Consider the following 23,869-nt stretch of genomic DNA (forward strand, 5'->3'; position numbering starts at 1 on the left):
TTAGAACAGGAGCAGCCCCAAAAACCTTTTTTTCCTAAAGGCTCACCAATATACAGCATATTGTATTGAAGGAAAAAGTGCCAGGAAGTGTGTTCAGGGAGAAGAGGAAATGACTTAGTCCATGAAGTTTGAGAAGAAGCTGCTCTGGGGGCCCTTAGCCTCCTCGGGCATTTACTTTTTTTTGCATGACCACAACCTGCACTACAGCTAACCCTCACTAGTAATGGAGGCTTTTGTCCTGTCAGAACAGAAAAATGTTCTATATCTCTTCAACAAAGGAAAACAAGGAAATAACTATTTAAATACCCACATTTCATGATATGAAAAAAGCTAAAACACCAGCAAATTAAATAGAATAGCTGCAGACAGCTATTAGGTGGTAGAAGTGAGTGGTACATGCCAAATTTTTAAAATCTTTTTTATTCTACCTCAACATTTCTTGTGTCTATAGCCATTTCATATGGCTACCACCTTGGTGCCTTATCACCTCTTGCCTGGACTATTATAATGGCCTTCTAATTATATTTTAGGACAAAGGGTTAATAGATGAAATAGGTTTCTTAATGAGTCACACCATAAACTGTAATCACAATAAATATCTTAATTCATGAGCTGAATTGAATGAAACAAATTATTATTGCATGCAAAATGTACAGTGATGAATAACATAGTTCCTGCCCTTGAAGAATTAGTTTATAATCATTTGGGGGGTTTGAAGAGGCTGGAAGGAAAAAAAATACAAGTGGACATATAACTATAACATAGAATATAATTAATTGTCATAAAGGAAGTACAAACAAATTGTTATGGGTTTTGAAAGAACAAATAATCACATGGGTAGAACAAACAAGGGAAGGAAATTCAGGAAAGACTTCTTCAATGAAGGGAGATGGTAGCGGAGCTTGGCTTTAAAGGCTAGATAGGATTTTAACAGGCAGAGATCAGCTATGAGGATAAAGATATTCCATAAATAGACAGCAGGACCAAAGATTGAGAAGAGGGGAAAAAAACAGGACACGTTTTAGGAATGCCACGTAGTCAAATTTGGGTAAATCTTAGAATATATGAAAGGGCATAAGTAGTATGAAATAAGTCTGGAAAGGCAGAATAGGGGTTGAATAGGAAGGCCTACATTATGAGTCACCTTAAGAAGTCTGAATTTTTTGTTTGCTTTGTTTTTAAGAATAACAACTTTTGCTGCTGCTGTAAAAATAACATTTTCCCCTCTGAATTAATTCTAAATTAACAAATTCTTCAAGAATTAAAAAAAAAGAGTTTACTTTTCTTTTCCAGTTTGCATCATGAATGAAGAATAAACCATATTACATAATATTGAAAGGCAGCCAGGAAGATCTAATTCCCATCTAAATTCCCATCTCTAATATATATTGGCTGTACCGACTACATGGCCTTGGGCAAGTCACTTCACTTTTGAATGTTCTAGACAATTTTAACTACCTAAGATTGTGAGTCGCAAAGAGTGTGCCAACCTATATTAGTAGAGGGAATTTCCTTATCTACTAGTTCTCTATAGCAATGAAATCATGTTTAATTTTTACACATTTCCAATATTTAAAATTTTCATGATGTTTAAAACTCCATGTTTAAAAATTCCACAGTGTTCATGAGTATAATTAAATTTTTTAAATAATGATAATAATAACAATCCAACACTAGTAGCTACAATTTATGTAGTGCTTTAATATTTGCTAAGTCTATTTACAGAGCTTAACTAATTCATTTGTCACAACAACCCTGAAATGTAGGTGTTATTTCATCCTCTGTTTACTGTAGAGGATACTGATGCCCAGAGAACTTAAGTGACTTACCTAGATGTCACAAATCTAGTATCTGAAGCAGGATTTGAATTCGGGTCTTCCTTGCTATACGCATTGAGATCTAACCTCGGTATAACCAAGCCACCAGCAAATTATTTGTAGTTTTTTGAATAATATAACTTTTAGTTTAAATAAAAATTTACATGTTTCAAGTTTTAGGGAAATAATTGTCTAAGTACAATATGGTGAAAAAAATCCTTAAATGTTAATGATTAGCTTATTGATCTGTAGAGGATAATCTCAATGATTTCATGCAAATCTATTTCATTTAGCTTTGGTAAATAAAAACCTTTTTTTTTCAGGTCTCTGGTGTAGCTACAGAATTAGTATGATAAAAGATACAACTTTGATAATTATATAAAAAATGTAATTTATTAAAAATTATGTTTATTAATCATTGTGAATTATTTATTATTGAATTGTTTAAAAATTATTTCATGTTCCTAGTGGCATCATTTCATATCCCAAAATAAATATTTGCTGATTTCTTGAAATAACATAATGATCTGAATTGCAAAAAAAAAATTATTTAGAGAGATAGCAAACTTGAATATACTGACAAAAAGATTAAGTTCACTTAGCAGGGATTTAGGTTATCAAGACTGAAATCAATGCTGGCAAATTAGTTGATACAGTATATTGATACATTATAATAGGAAGCTAATTTGCATATGATTTAGCAATAAAAAAGATGGAAATTCAACTACACAGTTCATGTTTATACCACCTGATGACACATTGATTTATTTCCACGAGCTAAGAGAGCCGATAAGCAGTTTTGTGACTATCATTAGATTCATTAGAATTCTCATTAGATTCATTAGAATTCTCATTAGATTCATTAGAATCTCACATACCTCAAAGACCCATAACAAAAAGATTGAATCAAAGAATATAATAATTATGAAAAGTGTAAGGAAGGAGAATAAAACCTATTTATTCATTAGGAAAAAATGTATTTTTATCTTTACTTTAGCTTTATGCATGAAAAATAATCTCTGTCCTCACAAGTGTGATTTATTGGTGACAAGGAGAACTAGATAGAGAACATGGAATGACTAACATATAGTGACTTATACATAGAAAATATTCCATAAATCTTTGTTGATTGATTGATTGGCTTAGTAAAAACCCATTGCCATGAACAAAGTATATTTTTTAGCTGAGGCTGTGGTTGCTCCTAAGAAGAGATGACAAGCATATTGATATATCCTTTGCAAGCTTTCTTCATTCAAAGCATGAATTAAATACCATTATCAAATCAGTCATATAATACATTTAAAAATAAATCACAAATCATAATTATTCTAAATGTGCAAAAATGCAATTTTCTGTCAAGTGTAATATAGGTTAATCTTTCATTTAGATACAATATTAATTTCTTTTTCTCTTCTTATACCTTTTGTATTTTTGGTTACATTCTCTTACTTTTCCTATGTCATCTTCTGTGCTACTATCACTAGTTTCCGGCTGCCATTTTCTTTTATTCACTGGGTAAAAGTCCCATTCACTTTGTTGGTGAACAAACTCAAAAGAACTTGATCTAGCATCCAAATCTGAAAGAGGATTTAGCATGGATAATACAGAAAAGCTTGAGGCTAGTGGTGGTGTCATCTGGCATTTTGAAGGTTGTGCCATCAGATTGTACATAGGATATTGCTATGATTAAAAAAAGATTTGTGTATGAGAACAAGACAATAAATGTAACAATCTGTATATTTGGTACATAAGTGCTTATTAAACCAAAGTATTTACTGGCAAAGAAGGCACTGTGGCTATGCATAATAGGGAAGTTTCTGAAATAGACATAAAAGGGATTCAAAATATATGACATAACACTACAATATAGATAGATGAGGTAGGGAGAAATTGCCTAGTTATTAATTTTAAATTAAGCTTGTTTTACAAATAAGAGAATTAAGGTTCCACTCAGCTATAAGGATCAGACCTTGAGAGTAGAGAAAAAACAATGTGGATGAAAAACATCTATCAGTCAGCCTATGATTTATAGCTGAACAGGCTCTCTCAATACATTTACCTTGGCTACCAGCTGCAGGACAATAAGAGGAGAGGATGTCAGCCTGAATAGCATTTGAACGAATGAAAGTTTTTAATAACACCTAACTACTTATTGCTGCAAACATTGATTTATTTAATGCCAATGCTATATTTTAATGAGATGTGACTACAAACCATATAATGCCACAATTTAGAATTTAAAATTCCAAATGGCAATGAAGAGACCCATGTTAATATTAAATAAGCTGAAAAATGTTACCAAGGATCACTCATACTTAGAAGTAGTTGAAGCAGAAATAGTGTCAAACTCAAGTAGAAAGGAGACTTAATCCATGCATAATTATCCTTCCAGACCATATACTGCCTTAGTTTTAAAATGTTGTATTATCTATGTTTCATTGTATTTTTATTTTAAATACTTGCATTTCTATTCTAATCTGGTTCAGCAGCATGTGGAAGGCCCATAGGCCATGTTTGACACCTCTGGTGTAGTGGATAGAGAGCAAGGCTCAAAACCAGCATCTTGGTGTAAGTTCTGCCTCTGAAACACACTGGCTATGTGATCCTGGACAACTTAATCTATCAGGGCTCTAGATAAGTCTTTAAAATTATAAGTTACAGAGAAGGTACCAATTTGTATTGGTAGAAGAGGGCTGCCTCATCCAGGAGTTCCTTATGCTAATGAAATTGTGATTACCCCTATATTAAATTATACTTGAGAAACAGTGTATATCAAAATAGAGGAAAGATATATGTGACCAGAAAAGGAAACAGAATAATCATCTATAAGCAGGCCAAGTAATAAATAGCCAAGATATTAAAAGGTTGAGTGGAAGTACTCTAGCAGGGCAGGTAAATTTTTCAAGGACAATTCAGGAGAAAATACACAAGAATCATGTGATGAGAACTGATTTGCATCCATAGAAGGAATACCCACACTGATGAAATCTCAAATACAAAAACAACCAATAAATTTGAAAGGTTGAACTTTCTTTGTTACTGAGGGATGGCTCAGTGTTTATGGGAGGTTGGGAAGGATATATTAAGAAAAGAATGTCTTGAAATCAAAAGACATCAATAAAAATAACATAAGATTTTAAAAGAGAGAGAAAATCTTTGAAGTTATCCTTCCACTTAACTGTAACTTCTGTCTTGTTGTTTCATTTGCAATAAGAATGTCAGTATGTATGTGGTACAATTCTTTCACCAGTGTGTTCAATCACTGATTAAATGACCACAAGCTTGGACCACAAAAAGCTAAATTAAAATTTACAGAATAGCTAAAAATGGTATCAGTCTTGCAATTTTCTTTCCCCTTTTCTAATACTCTGCCCCATAATTGCATTAAAATAATATACCAAAAAGCTTACACAACTTTTCATAATTAGATCAACCACAGAAAGTAAGTTATAATAGGTACAATATAAAAAAGCATTCAGTTAATAGTAGTCTTTATATTTTTAAGATTGCATATACCCTCCTGACCTCTACCTCTTTCTAATGACAAATTTTGATTATTGGAATTCCTCTTTGAGATAACAGGTATGTGGGGATTCAGTGTAAAGATAATACAAGTAATATATCAACACACCATAAGAGACAAGATGAAAGTGACACACCAACTTCCTCAGAATACCTTGTGGCTTTAAAACACCTGGATCTGCTCTACACAGTTTTCTCTTTCTTCATATTTTAACTTGATATTACAAACTGTGCCAAATTAATGAAAAGATACCTGGTTTGGGCATCAGGAAGACCACATGGATTCAAGTTCTGATTGTAATACATATTAACTGTATGATCATAGCCAGCCTAGTGCCCAAGTCTGTAAGTTATGGAGGAATTGCTGATGTGCATCAGGTGAAAGAAATTTCTACACTGGGATTTTCCCATGCTGAAGAAACCACAAGTAAAAGCTGGTCCCTCTCCCTAACCAACAACAAAAGCAATAAAATTAAACTTACCATATTCTGAGAGCCAAATTCCTGAGTAAAGTTACCATCATTTGCTGTAAAGGTTTGCATGGGGAATGATCTTGAGAAAAAGTCTTCATTTCTATTAAAAGAAGTATGAACACTGAAATCTAGTGATTTGGACATTATTTTAAATGCAGATGCACACACACACACAGACACACAGACACAGACATAGACACAGACACACACAGACACACACACACACGCGCGCACACACACACACACACACACACACACACACCTACCTACCTCTTCTAGGAAGCAGTATATGCCAGAAAAGTCAAACCACCACCATCACAACAATAACCTTGACTGCCTTTGGACCCCAATAGAGACATCCCAGGATGTTTTGGAATAGCAATGCTTCTAGCCCATTGTAAACAGTCATCTTCTTAAGAAGCACAACCTTGGGAGAAAGAGTGTTGCAACTTCCGGAAGACGCTAAAACCACATCTATTGAAGACCCAGAAAAGAGAATTCTGGCCGCTAAAGCGTGCAGCATTGTCAAGTGGTTCAACACGAGAAACTGATATGATTTTATCAGTAGAAGTTATACTAAAGAAGAGGCACTAGCCTGTTTGCTACTGCACCCTAAGGAAATGGGACTTTCACATTTAACTTGCAGCTGAAATCTTCTGTGTTATCTCTCATATTAGAAAATTAACTCCTCAAGAGCATGGACTGTTTCAATTTTCTAAATGCATCTCCAAGGCAAAGACCTGTGTTTAAATCCTTACTAGCTATGTGACTCTGGCCAAGTTATTTAACTTCTGTCTGATTCAACTTCCTCAAATGCAAAATGTAAATTAGAATAATACATAGTTCACCAGGTTATGTGAATTAAATGACATTTGTAAAAGGCATAGCATGGTGCCTGGCATATAGTAGGTGCTTACTAAGTGCTTATTTCCTTCCTTTCTTTTTTGCTCTAAAACTGGTTTGTATAATGTGTTCCTGCATTTTATAGCTTTCCTCCCACTTCCTTCCATGTCTGAATTTTCTTTCTAAAATTTCTACTTCAGTTGTTCCCATGACAGTGGTAACAGGTGCTCTAATGGGTGGAGAAGGGAAGAGGACAGGAAGAAATGTCTGCATCAGCTATTTGTATGGATGGATCAGGCACTGTCTAATCTAAACAAAGGTGATAGCTGCCTATGTAAAGCATGATATTTTCTTTTTAGAGTTTCTCTTGATAATTATTATGATTAAATTTCACTAGCATAAAGATGTTAAAGGAGGAGCACAGTGTGATTTTTCTCTAAGCCCTACAACCCTTTAGGCATGGTCTTATGAGAGTAAGTGGATAGATCTATGCTTCAAAAATAGTGCAACCCAAAAGTCCAGTCTACCGATCTTTAACCCTGCAATATAGTTATAAAAAAGAATATAAAATTTTGAATGTACTATCACTTGCTGTTGAAAATGATAAAGTTTATATTTATTTTAAAATATTCTATTTTATAACAGGCCTATCTTACTTTATTCCTGAATGTGGTAGCAAGGCTTTACACTTTTTACACATACACATTGTACACACAGAGACATGTGTGGATATACACATACATCTGCACATGCATATGGAAACATATATATGCATGTATATATACATTTTAAGCTCTCATTTTCATTGGAATAAGTATACTTCTATCAAATCTTATTTCTAGAAACTATTTTATTACCTGCACAGTTGTGAATTTATATTAATATAGTTCTCAGCAACTTGGTTATTCAACTCAGCTGAATGGGAACTCCCTAAAAACAAAAACCAAAAGATTATGTTAGCTTTAATTTCCTAACTAGTTTTTTTCTAATTTATCATGAAATCTAATAAAGTGACAGAAAGGTTATAATTAAAAACAGATACATGTGATATATGTCTATGATCTCAGATGAAGGGATAGTAACACACATATACACACAAACACACACATATACATGATTCTTACTGAATTATAAGTACTATATATTCTGTGTGACTGCATTTCATAAAAATTGCATAAGTACAGAGCTACAGAAAAACATTATTACATCTTTAAAGCTATCAGTATTACTCTCCCTTTTATGTAGAAGGTTTTAACTATCAAACCTGCAATGATATAGAAAATGCAACCCTATATTAGGGAATGAAAGAGAGGGATGGGGTATGACATACATGTTGGGCAAATTTTTAGGTACATGGATCAGCTATATGCCATACAGAAACCATCTGCTGAGCTCTTTAAAAAGTGTGTAACAAATTACTCCCAAAGACAGAACCTATTTAGCTAAATTTTCACTTGCCAGAAAGAGAGACAAGAAGTTCTTCTCCCGAAGAAAACAATGTTTCTAGCACAAAGAGGAAAATCAAGTAATAGGAAATGTAAACCACTGGTTCAGATTATTTGACATATTAAGAGTGGATTTCAAATACTTATTCCAGAACATAGCTAGGTCCAGAAAACTCTAAAACATACAGCATTCTTGTTGCAAGATTTTCCAAGTTCTAAGAGGTATGGTGTCACTATGCAACAGTGTACAAGAGTACTGATGAAAACAATGACAGAACCACTGACAACTAACAAAACGCTAGTTAGGAAATTAATATAGGAGGAAGCCTGGGTATCACAGGCATGGTATCTCTCAGTAAGGTATTCAATACAATTGTTTTTAGTCACTCCAGTCCCTTTTGTGGATGACAAGACTACTGATGAGGATCCTGTTACTCTTACACATTTTTTCTTACTGGCCTAGAGATTTGGCTACAGGATGGATTTTGCTAGACAGGAAACCACAACAAAAAGGCCAAATATTTCATAATCAACAACGTACAAGGGAGACAAAAACTCGTGATTCTAATATTAAAAACCCCCTAGACCCACGCACCTAGCGCATTCAGAAGCCTCAATTAAATGGAATGATGGTATATCATTAAAACAAAACAGTAAAGCTGAGAGGATGCTAAAAGATCATCTTATCCAAATATTTCCTGTAATAGATGAAGAAACCAGGGTACAAAGGGGCTTAGTGACTCATTCACGCAATAATCTTGTGGCACAGATAGGACGGTAGCTTGTCAACCCATTATTCTTTAGGTCCTGTCTCACTAAATTTGGTAGAACATTTAGGATTATCTGTTTGACATATGTATTAATAACAAAATAAAATAGAAGCACTACATTTTAAGTTGTCATAATATGAATTCAAGAAGTATAGGACTTACCAAATCTATACTGCACATTAATCGGTCTACCATATAAACGAATTCCATTTAACAAAGCTATAGCATAGGATACTGATTCTTGATGTTTAAAACAGACAAATCCAAAAGGTTTGGGTTTTCCTTCTTTGTCCTTACATATGGTCACTCTGGTTAATGGTCCAGCCTGCAAGGAACTTAAAAGTTATTTTATCATAAATGTCAAAAGTTGTTCTTTACTCATGTCAGTTTGGTAATTATAAATCATGATCTCAAAGATGACTAATAATAGATGCATGTAAATTCATATATCTAAATATTCTTGATATCTATCCTATGTTTTGCTAATGTATTAGACTAACGCAAACCTGTGTTTGCTGGGGAAACAAGGAATCAAGTACAGAATTCAACATAATATACCATCATTATTTAACTCAGGCATCTCATAATATGTACTCTTAAACACTAGTAAGGGCATCTCATATTTGAAACCATTTAGAGAATTTCTGTCTTTAAAAGGTATATTTTATTTGTATAAATATGAACACATAATCTTTGTTATGTGAGATAATGAGTACTGTAGAAGAACATCAACAATGAATAGTTCAATTCAAAATAGTTTAAATATCTCCCATATTTTGAATGACAAACTCTTTTTAAATAAAATTCTTACATGGTCCATATGGAAATCTAAAATAGTCAATGGTTGTAACATTAAAACCAGATCAGTTCCTAAACATAATATTTAGTGCTTTTATGTCAGAGGTATCAAACTCACTACAGAATAATGCCTGAACTAGATGAAAATATAGTTGGGAAATTTTTAACAAACCAAATCAAAATACAATACAACATAATGCTAATTTTGGTTTTAGATGACATAGCACTCTTACCAAAATTGGAAAAGAAGTGAATAAAACAAGTGACCTTTTAACATTCGTTTTTCCTCCTTACATACACTGTCAACATTCCAAGAAAAAAAGTTCAGGTCCCAAAGAATCAGATTTACATAAAAGGGACCTTGAATTTGGAAATGTAAAGTAATTTAATGAACCCCTTAATTATAGAGTTTCGCATTTGGAAGAGATCAGGTAGTACTACCTTCACATCAACAAGAGTCTCCTCTAATATATATGAAATATGTTCATCCGGTTTCTGCTTGAAAACCTGTTGTGAAGGGAAAGCCAATACCTACCAAGGCATTCCAATTTCCTCTTCTGCATAGCTCTAATTGTTCAGAAGTTTTCCTTTACCTCAACTCTACCACCATTCCTACAGCAATTTAACTATTTGCAACTTTGACAAATTTCTCCTGTGGCAAAACAAAATTGGTCTATTCCTTCTTCCACGTGAGAATTTTTCAAATGCTTGAACAATGTTATTGAGTCACCTCCAAGACTTCACTTTTCCAGAGCACTGTCATCCTTGTTTTGTCAAACAAATTGTTCAAATTTTGTAAAACTATTATCTACATCATTCCAACAATATGGGTTATCAATCAATCAATAAACATTTATTATATTTATTACTGTTGACCTACTTAGCACCAGTCCCTGCGCTAAGTACTAGGGATACAAAAAGAGACAAAAGACAGTCCTTGCCCTCAGGGAGCTGATAATCTAATGGAGCAAACAAAATGTGAACAAATATAAACAAAATAAGCTATATACAACTAAATAGGAAATCATTGGAAGAGGGAAGGCATTAAAATTAAGAGGGGTTGGGACTTAAAGGAAGCCAGGGAAATCTTAGTTGGAGCAGAGAAGAAATAGCAAGATGAGGTTAGTCCAGCCTGTTCTATTTCTTTACAATAAAGGCACACTAGCTCTTTAAGATCAGTTTCCTTTTCTAGATACTTATTAACTAGGCTTTTAATAGGTAATTACTGGAAAAATCCTAGCTTTTAAGTCAAGTTCACTGACTACAAATTTTTCACACTCCATCCTCTTTTTTTGAAAACTGGTTCAGTCTTTCTTTACCTCTTCCATTCTTCCCATTTTTTTTAAATCACTGACAATAGTGCAACAATCACACCCAGTATTTCTTTTACTATATTAAGACAAAGCTCATCTGTGATTGATATCAACCGCAGTTAGGGGCTGTCATGCTATCTCCCTACTTACCTTTGCAATCAGCTCTCAAATAGCTAGTTTTGTTCTGTCCAAAGGTAATCCTCCTTGTCTAAGGACACAGAAGTAACAAAAACTGGGCTGTTCTACTTTTTGTTCATCATTATCCATTCTATCCATACAGTTTACCCTCCTGTTAAGGTGGTACTATTCATGTATTATTGCATGATGGATACTCTCAGACCTGGGATGATACAATCTTTGGCTCTTACCACCTTAACAAAGCCTAGAACCAGAACAGCCCACCCTGACCCTAAATCTCTGTCTGCATGGCTGTTTTTCTCTCAAATATTAGGAAGAGTAGGTATAAGCCTTGTTCCTTACAGCAACTTCCAGACCTTCCCTCAGCAACTTTCCCCATCTTTAAGGTTCACTCCATTCTTCTATAGCACCCTATCCATGACTGCTACTACTGAGCAACCCTGAGGTTATTCACTCATCTTCAAGTTTAGCACCTAAATCATATGTGGCATTGCTCCCTAACTTTAATGCTGAGTTCCCACTTGGTGACCTCAATATACATGTTACTGTCCCCTTGAAAACTGTCATGGGGGGCAGAGCCAAGATGGTGGCTGGAAAGCAGGGACTTGCTTAGGCACTCCCCCAACTCCCTCCAAACAATATAAAAAATGGCTCTGAACAAATTCTAGAGATGAAGAACCCACAAAATAGCAGAGGGAAACAGGTCTCCAGCCCAGGAGAGCCTAAATGTTCACTGGGAAGGGTCTATCTCATGGTGCTGAGAGTGGAGGGCAGCCCAGCATCAGCCATGCCAGGACTGACCAGACCCAGAATTAGTGAGCCAGAACAGGCCTTGGAGCCATGAAACAGTGAGCTATAGCAGTTACCAGACTTCTCAACCCACAAAAGCCAAAGAGCAGGTTAGGGGGAAACTGCAGGATTGAGTTGAGACCTGTCCGGCCATCAGCTCTGGGGGTGGAGGAGGTGGTGCAGCAGTGGCGGTAGCAGCAGCAGGAAGCTCCTGAGGCTGCTTACAGAACTCAAGCATCAGCTGCTTCCCGAGTCCTTGGCTTACAAGGTGGGAGGAATCTAGCAGCAGATCAGAGCAGGAGTGAAAGGAGCACTGTGTGGGCACAAAGGCAGATTCTCTTGCTATGCCTGGCTTGGATCTGTTTTGCAGTCCTGGTTGGCAGTTCTTGGAGGAGGTAGAGTGCTGCTGGGACATAGCCTGAGCTGACAGTGGAGTAAAAGTAGCTCTGAAAACAGCAGTGCTTGGACCCTAAAGCTTAGGACAAAGTATTCTCTACTTTACAAGCAGTCATATCCTGACAAAAAGCTCATGGGTCAAGTAGTTGGCTGGGAACATGAACAGGCAGCAAAAACGGACTCAGATTCAGACTCAGACTCAAACTCAAACTCTAGATTCCTTTTTTGGTGACAAAGAAGACCAAAACATACAGCCAGAAGAAGTCAACAAAGTCAAAGAGCCTACATCAAAAGCCTCCAAGAAAAATATGAATTGGGCTAAGGCCATGGAAGAGCTCAAAAAGGATTTGGAAAAGCAAGTAAGAGAAGTAGAGGAAAAATTGGGAAGAGAAATGAGAGTGATGCAAGAAAACCATGAAAAACAAGTCAACAACTTGCTAAAGGAGACCCAAAAAATACTGAAGAAAATATCATCTTAAAGAATAGACTAACCCAAATATCAAAAGAGCTCCAAAAAGCAAATGAGGAGAAGAATGCCTTGAAAGGCAGAATTAGCCAAATGGAAAAGGAAGTCCAAAAGCCCACTAAAGAAAATATCACCTTAAAAATTAGATTGGAGTAAGTAGAAGCTAGTGACTTTATGAGAAATCAAGATATTATAAAACAGAACCAAAGGAATGGAAAAATGTAAGACAATGTGAAATATCTCATTGTAAAAACCACTGACCTGAAGGATAGATCCAGGAGAGATAATTTAAAAATTATTGGACTACCTGAAAGCCACAATCAAAAAAAGAGCCTAGATATCATCTTTCAAGAAATTATCAAGGAGAGCTGCCCTGATGTTCTAGAGCCAGAAAGAATCCACCAGTCGCCTCTTGAAAAAGATCCCAAAAAGAAAACTGCTAGGAATATTGTCGCCAAATTCCAGAGTTTCCAGGTAAAGGAGAAAATACTACAAGCAGCCAGAAAGAAACAATTTGAATATTGTGGAAACATAATCAGGATAACACAAGATCTAGCAGCTTCTACATTAAGGGACTGAAGGGCTTGAAATATGATATTCCAGAAGTCAAAGGAGCTAGGATTAAAACCAAGAATCACCTACCCAGCAAAACTGAGTATCATGCTCCAAGGCAAAATATGGATTTTCAATAAAATAGAGGACTTTCAAGCTTTCTCAATGAAAAGACCAGAGCTGAATAGAAAATTTGACTTTCAAATACAAGAACCAAGAGAAGCATGGAAAGGTTAACAAGAAAGAGAATTCACAAGGGACTTACTAAAGTTGAACTGCTAGGTTTACATTCCTACATGGAAAGATGATGTGTATAATTCATAAGACCTTTCTCAGTATTAGGGGAGTTGAAGGGAATATAGTCAGAGGGCACAGGATGAGCTGAATATGAAGGGATGATACCTAAAAAAATGAAATAAATTTAAGGGGTGAGTGAGGAATATATTGAGAAAGGGAGAAAGGGAGAGATAGAATGGGGTAAATTATCTCACATAAGAATGGCAAGAAAAGGCAGTTCTCTTGGAAGGGAAGAGGGCGAAGGCGAGAGGGAATGAGTGAAACTTGCTCTCATCGGATTTGACTTGTGGAGAGAACACCATACACACTCAATTGGGTGTGTTCCCCCCAGGAAAGTAGGGGGAAGGGAATAAAAATGGGGGGAACAATAGAAGGGAGGACAGATGGGGGAAGAGGTAATCAAAATCAAACACCTTTGAAGAGAGACAGGGTCAAGGGAGAAAACTGAATAAAAGGGGACAGGATAGGATGGAAAGAAATATAGTTAGCCTTTCACGATATGAGCATTGTGGAAGTGTTTTACATAATGATACATGTGTGATCTATGTTGAATTGCTTGCCTTCCTAGGGAGGATGGGTGGGAAGGAAAGATGGGAGAGAATTTGGAATTTGAAGTTTTAAAAGCAGATGCTTAAAAAATTTTTAAAAAGTTGTTTTTTGCATGCAGCTGGGAAACAAGATATATAGGGAATAGGGCATAGAAATCTATCCTGCCCTACAAGAAGGTAAGGGAAAAGTGGATGGGGGCCGGGAGTGGGGTGGAAGAGGGAAGGGCTGACTAGAGAATGAGGCAATCAGAATATATGCCATCTTGGAATGGGGGGAGGGTAGAAATGTGGAGAAAATTTGTAACTCAAAATCTTGTGGAAATCAATGTTGAAAATTAAAATACTAAATAAAAAAATTCAAAATTTCCATCACCTGGTTTAACCACCTGCTCAATTCCTATGACTTAGGTCAGTCATGTCAAATTTGACACCCACAAAACTCCTACTTTGAGTGCAGCCTGAACCATATTAAAATGTAACTGGGAAATGTTTAACAAAATAAATTCAAAAATACAATATAATGTAGATAATGTTCATTTTCATTTTTCTAAATCAATCTGTGACCCACAGGGATCTTTTCTATTTGATCGCAATGCCAATGACACATACCTTCAATCAATCTTGGCTATGAATATATGATCATGGCCATGGTCAACTGCTCAACTTCCTTGACCCAGAACTTCAAACTCTCTCATGATAACCTCTTGTCCTTCCATTTTTTCTTTTGCCTCACTTTGTCAAAACATCCTTCCTTTTTGAGCTCCGGTCACTCCACTCTTCCCAGCTATCTTAACCACTCTTGCTCTGGCCTTACTTTCATCCCTTTGAAATCAAGATAGTTAATCAATTTAATTTATACTGTACTCTATACTTGCATCCCTTGCCTTATTGCTACTCATGTTGAGGTTTAGGAATGCTGAGACCCTGAAAGATCAACATGAAAGTCCTGCCTGAAAGAATTTGACCCAAGTCTTCCTTCAGCCAAAGAAAAGGTTTATTAAAACACCAATAGAAGGTGGGCATGATTCTAAAAATCTGCCATATTGGCTAGACTCTGAAGCAACCTGAACTTTTGTCATGCTTGTATTGACAAGCAGGCCAAATTGAATCTGAGCACTTTAATGTAGGCAAGATAGATCTTTATACAGAAGACCGTGGGAACAGAGAAGGGGTCTAGATAGAATTAAAGAAGTGGTAGTCTAGAGTGGGGCCTGGTACAGACAATGAAAGGACAGTTGATCAGCCGGAAAGGGCCAATTGACCCAGGCAAACTCCAGGGACCTAGGCCACATGGGAAAGTCCAAGGGCTTTTTGTCTTTGGGGTCCAAATATCAAAGACATGGATTTTTCTTTTTGGGAGTTCAGATCCCATCCCCATCATTCATGCCTTGTTAAACCTGAACCCTGAATTATTCCTACTGTTATTCCTTCTATATTGCAAACTGAATGCTGCTGAATGACACAAGGGAAAAACACACAATCATATAAATTAGGTCCACTAAAATTTATAAAGTATCACAGACTTAAAGCTAGGAGGGACCTTACAAGCAACTGAGCTCAATTTTTTGGTTTTATAGATGAGTAAACTGAGGCACAGATAAGTTAAGTGATTTACCCAGTGTCACATTGCTAGTGTCTGAGGCAGAATTTGAATTCAGGTCTTCCAGACTCCAAGTCTAGACTCTACCATCTTCCATGACAGTGAGGTCAAACTCAAATAGAAATGGGAATCACTGATCTATACATAAGGATCTTGGAGTGTTGCATATTGACTTAGTCTTAAAATATAATGTTATCTATGTTTTATTACATTTTTATTTGTTTTGGTAAATATTTCCCAATTACATCTTAATCTGGTTCAGGCTGCAGTTGGGAGTGTTGCTGGCCCACTTGCTGTGACATCCTATAACCACTGGCCCCTTCTCTGCTACCTACAAACATGCCTAGATCTCACTTATTTTAAAAAGTCTTTGCTTGACCCTACTACACTCTCATCCTAGATCTTTCCTCCCTTCCACAGAAAAATTCCTGTTTGTATGTGGGAAAAAACACTATACCTCCCCTTCTTAACCTCCTATTGGCTTTTCAACTCTCTGTAATTTGACAACTTTACTGAACTGTTTTCTCCAAGGTTGCTGATGACCTCAACTGTTAATTCTTAAACTTTTCTCAATCCTCACATTTCCTGACCTCTTGTAGCCTCTAACATTATTGATCACATCCTCCTGGATACTTACTCCTCTTCAGGATTTTGTGACATTGCTCTCTCCTAGTTCCATGCAAATGTCTAATGCCCTCATATCTCTCCTGAGATCCAGTCCTATAGTACCAACGGCCTATTGTACATCAAAAAAACAGTGTCAACAATGTGCTAGGCACTATGGATACAAATACAAATGAGCTGGAGATACACATGTAAAAGCAAGACAATCTCGGACCTAAAGGTGTTTATGTTTTACTGGAGGAGGTGACATTTCCAAGCTGATATCCCACAGAGATCTTAAAATGTCCAAATCAGAATTCATCCTTCTCATCAATCTGCTCCAACACTTCTAATGTTCCCTACTTCTATGAAAGGACTCTAGTCACTCAGGTTAACCTCAGAGTTACTCTCCATTCATTACATTCCATTCTCTAGATCCAATCAGTTGCTATATCTTGTCATTTCTACCCACTCATCTCACATACATTCTTTCTATTCATACACCTACCATCTTCATTCAGGCTTTCATTGACCTTTGCTTAAATTATTGCAATAGTCTCCTATTAGGTTTCTGTGCTTCAAATCTCTCTATTCTATCTTCCGAAGAACTGTCAAAATAATTTTCCAAAAAGATAAATCTGACCATGTTACTCCCTTATTTAAAAAGTTCAAGTATTGTGTGTGTGTGTGTGTGTGTGTGTGTGTGTGTGTGGTCTATAAGGTAATATACAAATTTCTTTGTTCAGAATGTAAAACCCTGAATAATCTGGCTCCAGACGTGAGAGCATAAACCATTCACTATTCTAGCCAAACTGCCCTATTTGACATTCTCTGTACGTGAAATTCCATTCCTTCCTCCACACCTTTACACAGAACTCTAAATCTTCTTGAATGCTTAGCTTTCTTAAATGCTTAGTTTACATACAATGATTTTTGCATGAAACCTTTCCTTTTTTACCTCACCCCTAAAATTATATTGTATATATTTTAGCTTTGTACCTGTTAGTTCCACAGAGTAGGATATTAGCTCCTTGAGACTATTTTTTAATTTCTGACATTGTACTCTTATCACCTAGCCAGTATCTGGCAAAAAAAAAAAACAGGTATTAAAAAAAACTTGTTTCCTTTTGTTTATCTTTCTGCACGTCATGCTTTGAAAGAGACACTGAAGTCTTCTACTATTATCTTTACAATTCAGTTCCTTTATAAATATAGGTGCTGTGGTATATATGATAATGGTATATATATTTTAGTATTGATGTTGGTTTACTATCTATAGTACCATAAAGCATAATATAGATTTTTTTTATTTCTTGTCAATGTAAAAAAAATTATTAATTCTTTGCCTGATAGCACAATAAAAGGACTTTTTAAAGTTTACCAGAAACACGGTTAATCTTATTCTACCCTTGTTTTCATTTTTTATGTACCACAACATCTTAGTTGCATTTCTTATATACAACAGATTGGTTTTCATTCCCTATCCATTCTGTTATTTTTCTCTGTTAAAAAACTGTTTAATAAATTCACACTTAAAGTTATCATTACTGGGCTTCTGCTTTCTTCCATTTATTTTTTATATTGCTTTTTTGCTCCTTTTTATATTAAACTTTTCAGATTCTACTATCTTCTCATAAGCTCTCTCACCTTTCTTTCCTCTCATCTGCTTAGCCAAAATCACATCATTTAATTTTTCATTTTTAGTGAACTACTTCTCTTCCTTTCTTAATTCTTCTGCTTTTCTCCTGAATTAAGAAATTAACAGGAAATCTTTTTTTCTTCTTATATCTTTTTTTAAAAATAATTTTCTTTTACTAAACCCTTATCCAGTAAATTTTTGCTTTTAATTATTTTTCATCCTTTCTAGTCTGTTTTGAATTTTACTTCCCATTTGTGGGTTATATCCTTATCTATTTTGTTTTTCTCAAAGTCTTGAATCTCCTGAATTACCATATTTGAGCTCCCTCTTCTATTTAGGAAGTTGTTGTTCTAACATTCATTCAGTCATGTCTAACTCTTCTTGACCCCTTTTGAGGTTTCCTTGGCAAAGGTACTAGAGTAGTTTGGCATTTCCTCCCCCAGCACATTTTACAGATGAGGAAACTAAGGCAATAAAGGTTAAGTGACTTGCCCAGGGTCACACAGCTAGTAAGTTGTCTGAGGCCAAATTTGAGGAAGATGTGTCTTCCTCTGCACTACCTACTGTGCCACTATGCTATTGCCTATGTAGAACTTGTTTTTTTCTGTTGTGATTCTGACCAGACAAGATGATGGAAATTATCCTTGTCCCTAATTGTGGGGCCCAGCCAATCTTTCACCTCTCCCCATGATCAGCTTATTTTAGAGGCTGAATCATCTTGTGACTGGCTCCAACTTATCCCTATTACTCTGAAAGCTAAAGTCAAACACATTACTATTGCTTCCCAAAGGGGTATATAATTCAACTGTCCTGTTATTCCATTCACTCCTCCTGCCAACTACACAAACCAAAACATTCTCCCAGGTCATCACTCTTAAATTTATGTTTTCTCCCCCTTTAGGAATATAAGACGGGGGCAGCTAGGTAGTGCAGTGAGTACAGCACCAGCCCTGGAGTCAGGAGGACCTGAGTTCAAATCCGGCCTCAGACACTTGACACATGTACTAGCTGTGTGACCTTGAGCAAGTCACTTAACCCCAATTGCTCTGCCCCCCCCCAAAAAAAACAACAAAAAAAGAATGTAAGGCTATTTGAGGCAAAAATTGTTTGGCTTTTGTATCTCTGCAATTTAACACAGTGTCTGTCATACAGCGAGTGCTTCTCCATTCAGTCATCATTCTCCCGGAGAAGGTGATCTCCCAATGCACAAACGCCCCCCAGATTAAAACCACCTGTCTACCTCTACAGACACCTCTGACCACATGAGAATGTTCTACAGCTGCAGCTCCGTGGCCCATGATCAGACCCGAGTCCCAGTCCACACACCCTCCCTCAGCTCCCACTCCCCTACCTATCCCTTGCAATGAAAGGGTAAGAATAGTTTTTCTTCGGCCATGGATTTGGCAGGGATGCATCGCCCATTCTCCTCTATCCATTCCTGACCTCTCCCCCTTTATTTAACATTCCACTATAGTAATTCCTTTCCACAAAAGACATTGATGCACTTTTATGACTTCATGTTGCGTCAGTTCAATTTTTCCACTTCACTTGTGATTCTTTAAGTTGCCTTTAAGGCTTAGGATCCTTAAGTCAATTTTATCCACTGATAGTTTCCTTTTATTCTTTCTTTTTAACCCATATATCAATCTTTCTTTTTAAACAATAGCTTCTAAACACAAATTTACTTTTTTGTAATTGTATTTCTTTACCTTTCTTGGACTTCTATTGTTGGAAGTGTTTACCTCTTAAGAATTCAGCTTCATGTCTTTTTTTTCAGAAATACATCATATATTTTTGTTTTAAATATGTCCTTTTTCATTGACTGTTAAGCTCAAGTTTGTAGGGTATGACATTTCAGATTGCAGTTTGATCTTTAAATACATATTTGTGTGTGCGCGTGCACGCATTTTCCAAGCCCTCACTTGATTTCTTGTAACTGTAGAATAAATTTCTTTCAGTTTTTATTTCCTTCACATTTGAATGATCTGTCTCCTAGCTGCTTGTAAAATTTGTTATCAAATTTTATCAAATATCAAAACTATTAAATTTAACTACTCTATATCTGAGAGTAGGAAAGACCTTTTTCTTCCCAGAGTGATATTATGGATTGTCTCAATGGATGCTTTGTTCTCTGTATGCAGAAATTCTGCAGTTTTCTTTTATGATTTCTTGCATCATGGTAGATTTTTTTTAAATTTTGCTGAGTTTTCTGATCCTTATCTCTGTATACCCTATCTTCAAAGTTAGTTATTTTAGATTGCTTGGGTTCATGTGTTCTTTTAACATTGTCTCTTTTACTTCCCTTGTGCCAAAATGTCCTGCATGTTAATATTTTCATATTCTAAATGTTTGAATTTCTTTCTCACAACTGTACTTCTTTAGAAACTTGTCATCATAGTTTTTTTCCACTTTTTAATGCTACATTGAGAACTTTAATTTCTGATCTAAATTCATTCCTAATTTCTTTCTTTGAGAATTTTATTTTTCTTTTGAACCACTTTGGAGTTTCTTCTTGTTTCATGATCTCTAAAGTCCCCCAGTTTCTGTCCTTCATCTGGAATTAATAATATTATTAAAAGAACTTCATATCTTCTTTGATGTTTTACCAATTGTTCATCCTGTTTTCTAGAATCCTTCCTGCCTTTTCTGCTTGTGTGGTGCACTTTTATTGAGGCTTTTTCTCTTGATATATTTGGTATTTCAGCCTATTTTCTGCATCTCCAGTCTTTCACCCTCTGGTCCTCTCCCTTTCACCACCATGAACACCCCTGAAATTGGGCTGCAGGACTGCCTCCAACCTTGTCTTCAGGTTGCTTTCCAGGCTTTCTTTACATATTGCACATTATTCCCCTTCACACACTCAACATTACAGGAAAACTGGCTTCCTTGCTACTCCTCACATGACATTCTACCTCTCATATCCATGCTTTGTACACCTTGTATATGTAGAATAGACTCCTACTTAACCACTGCCCCTCAGAAAGTCTAGCCTCCTTCAAACCTCAGCTCCAGCACCATCTCCTATAGAAGACCTTTTCTATTCCCTCCAATCCATTGTGCCCCACCCCGAAAGTTCTTTATATTTCCTTTGTATATATTTTGTATTTCTAGATGGCCCTAATACAATGTAAGTTCCTTGAGGGAAAGGACTGTTTAGTTTTTGTCTTTATAGCTCCTACATGTGGTTAAACATTAATTCCATGACAGTGAATTCTTTAAGCTATGTTCTACCACAAATATCACTGAAATATTTCCTCTGAGATCTGCGGCGACCCTACTTTATTAACAGGCCTTTCTCATTTCTCCTTTCTTACCTCTTCACTCTCTAAGCTCTCTCTCTCTCTTGACATTGTCATACCTTAAGTCCTAAAGCCATCATTCTCTCTCTTCCTCTTTACTGTAAAAGTTCTACTGCCCACATACTTACTGCCTCTACTTCATCATCCTCCAACTTACTCAACCCCATTGTACTCTTTTTGATTTTACTACCCTCCTGAATTTGCTTTGCTCTTTCAAAGACCATTAATGATTTCCTTGTTGCCAAATCCACTGGCTTTTCCCAAAAGAAGGTAGGGGGTGACATCTTTAGATATGATGAAAAAGTTCATAATCTCAAACTGAAAGAGAGGAAAGACAAAGTAAAGAAAGTTAGGAGGTGACTTTTAAATGAAAGTGTTAGTTCAGAAACAATTTTTCTTCAGGTTTCATGGTTATCATATGGCCCAACTTCCATTCATCATTTCCCATAATGTTTATTTAATGGGTTTTCATTCAATAAGGATTTACTATTATGAATACAAAAATTCTTGCAAAAAAAAAACTAATAACAGCAAAAAATGACAAGAAAAAGGAGTCCTTTTTACAAACTACACCTTTAGGAAAGGCAGTCAAAGGGAAAAAAAAGCTTTGCAACAAACTGCCAATATAGGGCTATTTCTGAAAAAATAAAGGTCCACCACCCTAATTTTATTTAGTTGAATAACCTTACACTTCAAATTGTCAACATCCTCTGAAAGACCATTGGCTTTAGAGCTGGAAGACAACATGGAGTTCATCCAGTTCACTTTTTTGTTTAATAGTCTGAAAAAAAAACCCAGAATTTCAGATTATTTGAAATAAACTATCTCCAATACTATTGTCATAGACAATTTTGCAAATGATTCCTTTGGGTACATTTATATTGGCACTCCTTATTTTCACTGTGTATTGATAGGCTCAATCTGGCTTCCCAGTAATATGTTAAATCTAAAAAGGTTTTCTGTTGTTTAAACACACTGCAGGAGTTTGTTTGTTTGTTTTAAACTGCTGAATAAATAAGTGTAAAGACTAATTGATATTTCCATCAAAGCTTGGCTAGACTGGCTCATGTCACCAAGATTCCCTGTTTTCATAAACTTAAAAAAAAAGATAATGATGAAATTTTAGTTCCTTCTTTTAGAAGTAAGACAAATCATTTAATTTGGAGCTAAAGGACCTGGGTTGACATCTCAGCTCTGAGACATCCCCCTCCCTGGGCTATAGTTTCCTCATATCTAAAAATAATGGAATTGGATTAGTTTTGAATATATGAGCCAATGGTGATATGAGCTTTTTTTTAGTGCTAAAAGGAAAAAAAAAAACCTTTTCGACTTAATTTAGCCTGGAGAAGAACAGGATATAGATTTATAGATCTAGAACTGGAAGGGAACTTAAAGTCATTAACTTCAATATCCTAATCTCATAGATGATGAAACTAAGCCTCCAAAAGGTTAAACGACTCACCTAAAGTCACACAGGAAGTAAAAGGCAGAAGTAGCATTAGACCTCATATCCTCTTATTCCAGCATGATACAATTGAAAGAGCAGCTAGTTTCAAGTACTGCCTCTGATGCTTACTACCTATGTGACCTTGAGAAAAACACTTTACTCAGTTTCCTCATTTGTAAAATGAGGGTGTTTCCTTGGATGATCTTTAATGTCTCTTCCAGTTCTACATGATCCCTTTACCTTTAAGATGCCTATGAACGCCTTCCATTGCACCACTCTTCCTTACAACGCAAGTTCGAACCTTTACACCGGCCCTAAGTTCCTGAGGCTAGGGCTATAGAGATTGGACTTTTAAAACAGAAGCAGGTGGAATGGGAAGTCAGCAAAAGGGAGGAGGCGCTACTTTATCCTCTGGGCTGGGAGAGCCCGGGCCGGTGGGCCTGGGCTAGGCCCGCAGGCCCTTCCAGAACCTCCTCCGCAAACGCTTAGGAGAAAGAAGGCGTGTTACCTGCAAGAACAGCTCATAGAGGATCTCCTCTCGCACCCTAGCCTCTAAATTCCCCACGAACACCGTCCGGTCTGCAGCCTTTTCCCGTGTGTCTGACATTGCTCAGCGACCCGCAGCCCTTTTTCCGTTAGCCGCCGGCGCTTCAAAAGCCAGAGCCCCAGGTGCAGGCAAAGCCTCCTCCTCCTCCTCCAACCCGTCACCATAGCGATGAGGGCACGCCTCCCAGTGACTGGCCAGAGTTCCCTCCAATCGGCTTCCCCTCCCCGGGCTGCCACTCCGTCAGGCTCAAAGCTAAAGGATGCTGAGCGAGGGTTGTGGAGATGGAAAGGTAAAGCGGTAGGTAAAAGGTAAAACAGAACAGCTGGTTCTGTTTCGTTATTTTATGTCCCCACTGCATTTATAATACACTGCTGGATATTCATTCAGGATAGAAGCTGCAAAATTTCAGAGAGCAGATTCAGAAAGAGCTAGACCTCAGAGTGGAGGCCAATGCGCAGTAGAATAAAGATGGGACTGGAAGTGAGCACCCGGATACTTAAAAGCCAACTTCTTTATTAGTGCGTTGCATTACAGAGTAGCTAACTCTGTGAGGATAAAGTGAAAGAA

General features: G+C 36.4%; 1 protein-coding gene across 1 annotated transcript; it reads right to left on the reverse strand.

The window, feature by feature from the left end:
* Positions 1–3,212: 3,212 nt before the first annotated feature.
* On the reverse strand, positions 3,213–23,362 carry RBM11 (RNA binding motif protein 11). Its single transcript, XM_036742670.1, has 5 exons — positions 23,264–23,362; positions 9,033–9,195; positions 7,513–7,585; positions 5,822–5,912; positions 3,213–3,497 (listed from the first exon to the last, which is right to left on the reverse strand). The coding sequence occupies exons 1-5, from the start codon at positions 23,360–23,362 to the stop codon at positions 3,213–3,215; spliced, it is 711 nt and encodes a 236-aa protein (XP_036598565.1).
* Between the last annotated feature and the right edge of the window lie 507 nt (positions 23,363–23,869).

This window comes from Trichosurus vulpecula, chromosome 2, assembly GCF_011100635.1.
Source record: "Trichosurus vulpecula isolate mTriVul1 chromosome 2, mTriVul1.pri, whole genome shotgun sequence".
In the NCBI taxonomy this organism is placed as follows: Eukaryota; Metazoa; Chordata; class Mammalia; order Diprotodontia; family Phalangeridae; genus Trichosurus; species Trichosurus vulpecula.